Source organism: Bombus affinis, chromosome 7 (genome assembly GCF_024516045.1).
Source record: "Bombus affinis isolate iyBomAffi1 chromosome 7, iyBomAffi1.2, whole genome shotgun sequence".
In the NCBI taxonomy this organism is placed as follows: Eukaryota; Metazoa; Arthropoda; class Insecta; order Hymenoptera; family Apidae; genus Bombus; species Bombus affinis.
The window spans coordinates 8,763,682-8,773,588 of NC_066350.1; the positions used below are offsets into that span (position 1 = coordinate 8,763,682).

The 9,907-nt window shown below is 39.7% G+C and overlaps 2 protein-coding genes across 7 annotated transcripts in view; both read right to left on the reverse strand.

Moving 5' to 3' along the window:
* LOC126918872 (insulin-like peptide receptor) overlaps nt 1–3,260 on the reverse strand; it is a 116,846-nt gene extending 113,586 nt beyond the window's left edge. For both annotated transcript variants that reach the window (XR_007711449.1, XM_050727328.1), the window contains exon 1: nt 2,214–3,260. The gene's annotated coding sequence lies outside the window, so the exon portion shown is untranslated. The remainder of the gene's footprint in view (nt 1–2,213) is intronic.
* A 99-nt stretch (nt 3,261–3,359) lies between these two features.
* LOC126918898 (major facilitator superfamily domain-containing protein 12-like) lies at nt 3,360–8,994 on the reverse strand. 5 transcript variants are annotated; one of them, XM_050727441.1, is made up of 7 exons: nt 8,851–8,994; nt 5,655–5,967; nt 5,092–5,374; nt 4,907–5,021; nt 4,142–4,510; nt 3,793–4,046; nt 3,360–3,688 (listed from the first exon to the last, which is right to left on the reverse strand). In XM_050727441.1, the coding sequence occupies exons 2-7, from the start codon at nt 5,839–5,841 to the stop codon at nt 3,568–3,570; spliced, it is 1,329 nt and encodes a 442-aa protein (XP_050583398.1). In that variant the 5' UTR covers nt 5,842–5,967; nt 8,851–8,994; the 3' UTR covers nt 3,360–3,567. The 5 variants fall into 5 exon arrangements, with proteins under 5 accessions (XP_050583398.1, XP_050583397.1, XP_050583399.1 ...); XM_050727440.1 differs by having other exon boundaries at nt 8,205–8,994; XM_050727442.1 differs by lacking the exon at nt 8,851–8,994 and adding an exon at nt 8,039–8,194.
* Nucleotides 8,995–9,907: the final 913 nt, after the last annotated feature.

A 9,907-nucleotide genomic window follows, 5' to 3' on the forward strand; every position in this document is an offset into this window, starting at 1 on the left:
AATCGAGTCTTTGTAACTACATAAATTGTTTCTCTGGAAGAAACGAAGAAGGATTTATGATAGGACGTGGTTATTTTACGTAGCTTTATACAAATAATCCACGATTTCAAATATAATGTTCTCTCAGCGACTGATCTTGTACTAGGATTTAGGGCGTTTCAAACGTTTATCTAAATCTACGGCGAAAACAACATCATCGTCTCTGTAGTAATCCTCGACCGTCAGACACACTCGTCGTTTCGTTTACCATTCGAGCTCGTAGAAGCTGCATTTTGTCGCAATGAATCTAAATCAGTTTAACGAGCGTGTAAACAACTAACGAAAACAGGGAATAGGTTTGGAAATTTGCGTCATTTTCATAGCTATTTGATATTAGAGTTATTTATTTATTCGACAAACTCTAAATTGCTCACTTGCCTAATCTCTATTTCCAAATAAACATGTTGTCCCTGTTAAACATGTTATGAATATGTACAGATACGTGAAATGGTGAGGAGGAAAGGAAGTTTAGAAAGAATCCTTGAAAAAGAGCAATTGAAGAAGCTGTTCCGATAAAGCAGAAGCAACAAAAGTTCACTGAAATCGAATAACTTCCTCGAACGTGCTATAATTTATAGTTAACGAATATTCGTAGTAACAAACATTTGCATTTCTAAACATGGATGCTGTATCTTTCCTGATCAATATCTTGCCGACATTAAAATCGAAAAATTATCAAATATAAAAATATAATGTCATCATCCTCTCCCGTGCGAGCTTAATTTCAATAATAATTCCTGTAGCGTGGATATTGACGCACTTACGATAAAATCGAAGATGCAAAAATACACGGAATCCACATAATACAACATAACACATGTATAAAACACCGAAAGTAAAATATCCATTACGATATTCAGTAGATGAAAGAAATCTTCGTTTAGGTTCCATTTCTTCGGTTATTCACAAACATAAATATTATTCGAATTATGGTGTTGATCAATGACTGCTTCTGAACGACTGAAATATTAGAACTGGCTTCCTATTGGTGCAAACACTTGAATTTTTTTAGAGAGACAGTAGGCAGAAGGAGAAACGGGCAGAAGCTGAGAGGAAGCTTCCGAGTGGAGGTCGAGTTGGAATCGGTCGAGAGCGGTAAACAAGGAGGCGAGAGTGGCGACGAAACGAGGTTGGCCGAGCAGCCGCGAGGTCAGTGACTAAAGAGAGAAATAACGTAGAACGCGATATAGCCGCGCTACTCTGCCTATTGACGTTCCGAGGACCTTTTACAGAGGAACTAGCCAGGAGGGCGATCAACATCGGCTCCGATCGCGTGTTTCACACCGCTCCCGATCTCTCCGACCAACTCTCGTGCGCCACTGTTTTATTTCCTTCCTTCTCGCTCCCTTGGCTAGACTCCATTTCTTCTGTTTCTCTCTGTCTATCTTATTCTCCCCCTGTTCCTCTCGCCGAGCCATTTTTACACCCTGATTCCCCTACTCACCCCACGAAGACAACACGCTGCAAGTACATATGCGCACGATTTTCACATTTGTCGACGCCAGTATCACACAGACCATTGATATCGTTTGGACACACTCGAACGCGAAACCATCCGATTCGTTCACCGCGCTTGGCCGAATCGATCTTTATCCAGCCTTAGAGGAAACTCGACAGACGAACGATATATCTATAATCGATGGTATGTCATGCAACATCCGAGGTAAACGATCGCGCACTTCCTTTACATCTTTATTCGTAAGCGTTTACTAGCGTCCGTTCGCTACGCCTCCGATGCTTTCGTTTATGCGTTCGGTTTATTTACCGCGTTAGACAGAAGAAACGGTGGAACGCGCGCCGCGAGTCCAACCGACTAGAGTGACCAGACCACTGACAGCGACTACTAAACAGACGATCAATGAGAATCGAAAGCGGCGTTCAAAGTGAATGCTCGATTCGACTGTCCTGTGTATATGGCGCGCATTCGTGCAGGAGGAAAGAGTCCTGGTGAAACGAGGACTCGAATACCGAGCTTCCATTGTACACAAAAGGCATTGGCGGTAGACGATAAGGAACACGCGTCTTCCGAATTCGCTGTTTAGCCCGATTCTGTGCTGCTCGTAAAATACAACGTAGGCCACGTTTTTGGATAAATACGACGACGCCGTGACCGAAATTCAACGACTCGTGTGGCCATGCGTTTTATGAAAGAAAATACCATGAAATTCACTTACCGTGTCAACGTGGAACAAAGGTGAATCCTGGATGTTCGCCGGTGAGAAACGTCTTCGACTTCGTAGACTGATCGAAAGTCGATTGATGACACTGGATATCGGTCAACACCGGGAACACTTGTTCTATGTAAACACGCGTATCAGTCACTACACACGTAAACACATACGCACAGAAAGAGAGGAACACACGAGGTTGTCCGCGGTCGAGTTCTCAGAGAGACCGACGAACTTGGTTAAACCGCACTAAAATACCACGCACGCGACCGTGTTTCGCGAGACACACGGCGAACGATCTATCCGCGTGCGGTGCTATTCATTCTGAGCCGACGTATCGCGTTTGTTCACCAGAAAAATCACGATTACTCGGGACGCAGATTCCCCGCATGAGTCGCACACAAGTTGTTTACTAGAACGCGCACCACGCCATGCCCCGTGAACGCGCGTCCGCCTCCGTATTCCCCTCGTCCCGCCGAGCAAAACAAGACTCTGCGCAGTAACCTCGCGCGCACCTTCCGGGCCATGTTCGCACGAGGCGATGTATGCGCCGTTTGTCGTTGCCTCGTGGTCCACCAAGGCGCCGCTGTTCCACTGCGAACCTCCCTCTCTCGCTCTACCTTCCTCTCTCTGTCCCTCTTTCGTTTCCTATCTCTCTCTTTCTTTCTACAGAGAGACAGCTCGCGCGCACGCTATCTCCCTCTCGCTCCAACTTTCGCTCGTTCTCGTTTTCCTCGACCTCTCCGTCTCTCTTCCTGAGATTAGCTCGCTTGTTCGTCTCTGTCCCCCTCCATTTTCCCGAACCTTGCTCAAACTCTATCGTTGGGTCCATACCATAACCGTGCTATATGCTCCGACGAGGCATAACGGCCAAACAGAATTCAACGGATCTCGCCTTACGTTCTATAACGCAACCACGATTCGCCACGTAACGCGTAAATCAAGCAGGTCATCGTACCCTCGCGTTGCCACCACGCCGGTCCGTTTTGTTGGAAATTTCCAAGGGCATGCCGCACCCCTGCGACGACATCTGTACGAGAATCTATAGAAATAGCAGCTGCATCGATAAAAACGACTCCAAATGTGTACGTTATCGCACGAGTAAATAATTAGCGGGAAAATTCAAGTCGCTCTCAGAGCTCTCAATTCGCATTACGTATAAGGACTTCTTTTTTTTTTTATTTTTTTTTTAATAACGTGTTATACAGCTTTATCGCAAAAATTTCATTGGCAGTACGTTTCTTTGCGTGAAGGTTGGCAAATATGAAAATGAAATGACTTTTGGTTATAAGATGAGACTTATGAGGATCACAGGAATAGAAACGATCTTTGCTGTCTTATGAAATTCTTATCAACATCTTTAAGTTAAACATCGTGAAACAGAAAATAGCGTGACGAGCCCCAAGGACATGGAGAGAACGCAAACAAGGGCCAAGGTGTCTCTGTTGTAATTTGGACAAAGCTCCGGTTGCGTACACCTCCTAAAAGGAGTGCGATAAAATAGTTTTATGTTTTTGATACACGATTGCGATGCCTAATTCCGATACTTGGAAAAAATCAGTCTGAAAAATATCAATTCTCTTACCATCTCTCAATAAAAATGACAACCAATCCTGTAACCACTTTATCAAGGAAAGTCACGATCGAATAGACAATAGCGCTTCGTTCCGTTCGTGGGCCAATTATCTCTGCAGTCACACTTAAGGCTGTAACCATTGTAATCGAGCTTCCACTCCCAATTAGAATTGCGACAATGTATATAACTGCCGCTGAACTTCCTCCATATTCCGTAATTACTGCAGAAAGTATTCCAATTAAAGTGCCCAATAAATAACATACCTGAATAACAGTAAAATATTCCCTTTACAATGATACTTCCTGCTTAATTACTCTATAGTGGCAATAGTAAGAGCATTTTAGTGTAATATACACACCTTTGTCCCGCATGATTTATTAATATATTTTAATAACAAAGCAGCGATAAACGAAGATACGTAGGAGACCAAGGGAACGGTAGCTAGTGCCTGTTTTCCATTAACATCGGTTTCCTCTATGTATAGTGGCAAATACACGGTGGCCAACGTAATGAAGAGTCTACTGGCTACGTACAACATAGCCACTCTTAACAAAATTGACGTACCGACCCAAGAGTTTCGATCGTTTTGCGAATTATCGAATAATCTTCTAGCTTCTTCTATATTTCCTTTGTGCAAATAGGAATTCTCTAAGAGGTTCCCTTTTAGAAATACGTGGAAGAGCGTAGTAGCCACCAGACCGATCGATGTTAAGGTAAACACGATATCCTGGAAAGGAAGATGTTCGTTAATACTTTAGTATCTCTATCAAATTATCTCCAGTACCGGCAGATTCCATTTATATTTATAATTATTATACTACGTTGTACATATAAACATTCAGTAAAATTAAGGTCAGATATCACACGTGCGAGTAAGGACATTTTTCCACTTTTCTCGAACTTAAGAAATTGCCTATCGATAGAAACTATTCGTTCGAAAATTACACAAAGGACGGAGAAAGGTTTAAGCTCTGCCCTCTCCATTAGAAATTTTTTGCTCGAATAAGAGCGATTAAGAGCGTACGACGATAACAAGGAACATATATTTCCGTCCAATGTATTCCTGTCAACGAGATACGCGTAATTTAGACAGTTTTCGATAAGTTTAATTCCAACTACTCACTCTAAATTTATAACTATCCTGTTCAGCCAATCGCACCATCGCTTCTTCGTTCGTGGGTAGAACAATCCACGTAACGACGAACACCGCAACGGCTGCTCCAACTTGAGCGGAATACCTGTACCCCATAACGTTCACAGTCTCTATAAATAACGAGAAAAGATTGCATAGGACGACGTTAAAGTTACCTTATTGCAGTTAAATCTGCTCGTGCCAGCAGTGAATTCGTTAACGCTGGGATCATGGACAAATGCGATATCTGTACGGCCGCCCAGCCAGTTTGAAACATAGCGATGCTGAACACGTAGACGAGCATGATACTTGAGTTTGACGGTTTACCAAAACCACCAAAGATCACTGGAAACGACAGCGTGACCATCACCGAGCCGATTATGTGCCAAATCTTCTTCTTTGGGTACTGATCGACGAGTATTCCGAAGATGGGAGTCATGAAGGCATCCACGATTTGGCCTTGAAAATAAAGAAAATCTGCTGTAACGTTCGAGAGAAGATTATTTCGATAAAACCTTTCAGATCTCGATTTTCCACTTTGGCTTCTAAAATTTGTCGATGTGACTTTTCTCGCTGACTTTTCTTCAAAATCTTTTCGGATTTTGTCGAGAAAACTTGAAACTTGCGAAACAAGCGTTAAAGATACTTACTAGAGAGGCGTTTCTGTCATGAGCTCTTTAATTTTCTTAACATCCTCTTTGTATGGTTTTTCTGAATTGAAAATTTAACAATCGTTTACCTAGAAGTAGGAGAGCACCAGCAACAATCGGTTTCAGCAGGGCCACCCTTTGAAAATAGATAAGGGTGTAGGAGAACCACATGGCGGCAGTAAGGTCGTTGAAAATGTGTCCCAAAGCATAAGCGATTTTCGTCGAGGTACTTAGTTTCCTCTCCAACAGTGGAAACCGCTCCTCCGTGTTTTCCATTTTCGTAAAAATTCGATCGACGAGCTTGACACGATTCCAAAGACAAAGAAAATTTCAGTGTGTTCGCGCTTCAAGTGAATTCGTTGAAATCACACAAAGGACCCTCCATTTTTCGTACGTGTCCCTCTGTAAATTAAATCATGTTCGTTTGAACGTTTCATTCGAAATATGAAATATTCGAATTGAATCTTTATGTACACTCCTCGCCAAAAAGTTAGCCCAGGTGTGCTATCTTTAATTTCTCAATGGCAGGTGTAAGGTTTTTCGTCTGTAATGTACAATATCAAAACATTATGAGCTCAGAATATGCTGTTCGTTGAAAATAATTAAAAATATTATGAGGTTTAATGTGTAACAAAAAGAATTATTTTATTTTAAGAACGAAATAATGACACATGTACAGTAAGAAAATAATAATCAACATAAATTATAACTAACAATAATTACTTATCAAACATATATACTTATTTAATAATGGGTACATCCCCCTTTATTTTCTATTACTTTTATTGTACGATGTGGTATCGATTTATATAGTTTCCGGATATAATTTTTACTTAACGTATCCCATTCGCGTACAATCGCATTTTTTAATTCTTGTACGTGTTGATACTGCTTTCCATTCGCGTATACGCCGTGAACAAGTTCTGCCCAGCAATTTTCAATAATATTAAGATCCGGAGAGCGTGCAGACCATGGCAAAATAGATATATTATTTTCATTAAAATATGATTGGACCAATCTTGATGTGTGTATAGATACATTATCTTGTTGAAAGATATAGTCAGGTCCAGAAATGCGTTCTGCATGACTATTTATTTGTTATTCGATTAAATTTGTGTATCGGACACTATTAATTCTCCCATTGATGAACTTGACACTCGTCTTGCCGAAATAACCGACGCCGGCCCAAACCATCACGCTGCTTCCTCCCATTTGTCGTCGAATTGCTGAAATTGTCTCTTTTCTTATATCATGAAAATAGTATTGGAACCCATCAGGACCATCCAAGTTGAATTCTTTTTCGTCTGAAAATAGTACATTTCTGCATTTCTTTTTCCAATGCACTCTTCCTTTTGCAAAGCGTAAACGTTCTACTTTGTGTTTCCTTATTAACGAAGGTTTCTTTCTCAATTTTGGCCTCTTAATATTTTTGCAGGATAGTAGAACTCGACGAACACTCGAAACACTGACACTAACACTAGACCTTTCCATTATTTGCTTTTGTTAATTGTTTGCGTTAACTGCGAGTTAGAAACTACACGCAAAATTGGTCTTATCACGATCGGATAACTATGACCAGTACTTTTCTTTTTGCCATAATCTTCAACATTTTTTAAGAAATTGTGTACTACGACTTCTCCTTATTACTTTCGATATTTTTACTACTGATAACTGTTGCTGTTTAATTTTCTTCCACGTCCCATACTTACAAATTTATATAATATTGTATTGTAATCTTTACTTATCGTTGATAGAGCATGAACTACTGAGCAATTTCTAAACGTATTAACAGAGTGTGCTATCATTTCGTCCTTAAAATAAAACAATTTTTTTGTTGCACACTAAACCTCATAATATTTGTAATTATTTTCAACGAACCGCATATTCCGAGCTTATAAAAATTATGATATTATACGTTACAGATGAAAAAATTTACACGCGTCATTGAGAAATTAAAGATAGCACACCTGGGCTATCCTTTTAGCGAGGAGCGTATGTACATACACTCAACAAACTGAGCAGTTCGTTATATAAAATAGATGTGAGCGGTGAATATTCAATAAAATTAATTTCGTTATGTTATCTGGGTCTGATTTGAAAAAAGGATAAATTCCGCCACTTTTGTATAACCAATACAACTTATCGGATTGAATTAATCCTATGAACTCACATTCAGAAATAACGTAGCTTACTTCATTTTCATTCTCAATGCCCAAATGTATACGATGGTAATTGATTACAATCGTAAAGAAGAATGGAAGGCGATAGGATCAAATATTAATACAATATATGACTCAACGGTGTAAGTTACACGCTGTCTACAGTTACCTACATCTTTCTGCGGTGATGAAACGGGATAATTCGATTATACTTATGCCATGAGAACGCGATAATTGTGTCGTACAATCATCTCGCGAGCTTCGAAGTAAAAATGAACGTATTTAATGACTTCCAATTAGTTACAAATACATACCACGATACAACTTCATATTTACAATTGCAACTATTCTTATCTACACGCGTCTGTGTTTGTAATTCAAAAGTCCTGTTTCGTTATCTAACGTTCAAACTATAAGAACATAACTATTACGACGTTAACGTCCTTCAACAGAAACTTCCATCTTCGAATTGAAACTTACATCTGCTTGTTGCTACTTCCATTCAAGCGTTGATCTATTTAATACGACGACGCCGGAAACCACAAGACGCGCGTGAATATCGAAACTCAGCAATATCCGAACGCTGTGTAAGCACAGTCTGTTATTAACAACGTCTGAACGCGGCAAAAACCGCAAAAGAACTTATTTTCACGGAGATCCAATATTTTTAAGGAAGTGGTTTTGATCGGCCTTCCTTTCACCCGCGAATCAATTCGTGGCCACAATTTCCGCTTAAGGCTATGTACTTCGAAGAAACACGCGTGGAAAGCTTGTTAGTCGGTCGATCGGCCGCAAGAAACACGAATATCTCCGTCGAGGAGCATGGAATCGTTGACGAATCGTAGTAAAAATGTCCACAAAACGTTTCACGATTACATGTCACCGTATCGAATTCCTCGGCAGCTACGTTGCTACCGGATGAGATCGTATTTGTTTTTCGCGATTATTTTGCCTCTTCCGTTTTTCCTGTCGCGTATCGATCGTTTAGAACGCGCTGAACGTGCGATCAAACTTTCAGCGAACACTACACACTTTAACTCGCGACTGTGGAATTCGAAAGAATTCTTAAAAGGATCACGGATCGGCAGATTTACACGAAGAATTATGTTTAAAGGAAGAAACGTACGTGCTTCGTCGTTGCAACTACGAAGCGGAACGGGCTAATCTTCGGTACGTGCGCTGACGAGCCGGTTCATTTAAACACGCATTCCATCCGCGGCCGTGAGCGAAACACGCGACTATCCACGACGTGACTACCTGAGCGACTGAACTTTCAAACGTGCGCCGTTTCCCGCTTCACGGCCTGAAGATTATCGTTTAATCGACGACACGATTATAATAACGCATTACCGCCTTCCGATAGCTATTATCTTATCGAGCGAAAAAAATCTCCCGAGATTATAAATGAAAATCCATTAGCGAAGCTCGAAGTATTATAAATATATATAATGTTTAAATAATAGATGTATACTTCTTGTATATACCCCGCACGGGATACTTTGTAATAATTTTAAACATAGGTTTTATTAATAAAATCTCCAAAATATAGCGCAATTTAATTTTCCTTATAATACATTAATGAGTATTAATACAATTGTATAATTAAAAGACCCATAACGTAAACGATACTTGTTTGCCTCCCGACAGACAAATCTTAACGCCCTTCATTCCTATTCAATACGTTCCGATTTTTTTAACAAAATACTCATCATATTACATATTTTTCTATGAGATGGAAATTTGACGAGGGTCGTTTTTGTTATGAATCAATTTTACATCTATTATAAGTATACTATTTATTAACGTTTTCATTGTACTAAGTGTATAAGTTTCCATAACTTATGAATGGTACTGTATGTATCGGAGAATACACACATTTTTAAAAGAATTAAGGTTCAGTGGCCAATAATTTGAACTAGAGAGACTTCAAGATATACTAGAAATATTATATATAAAATATTAAACTAGCACAGGTAATTGAAAAGTTATATATCATTGACACAGTTCTAAATAAAGAGCTATTCTATGTGGTTTGTTATGAATCTAACAATTTTACATCTATTATAAATATACTATTTATTAACATTTTAATTGTACTAAGTGTATAAGTTTCCATAACTTATGAATGGTACTGTATGTATCGGAGAATACACACATTATTAAAAGAATTAAGGTTCAGTAGC

Excerpts from the sequence above, each read along its gene's own strand:
- LOC126918898 (XM_050727441.1), bottom strand. The coding sequence starts at position 5,841 with ATGGAAAACACGGAGGAGCGGTTTCCACTGTTGGAGAGGAAACTAAGT. Across the intron at positions 5,022-5,091 it reads GCAGATTTAACTGCAATAAG|GTATTCCGCTCAAGTTGGAG; the intron begins GTAACTTTAACG and ends TATGGGGTACAG. Across the intron at positions 3,689-3,792 it reads GTCATTTTTATTGAGAGATG|GAGGTGTACGCAACCGGAGC; the intron begins GTAAGAGAATTG and ends CACTCCTTTTAG.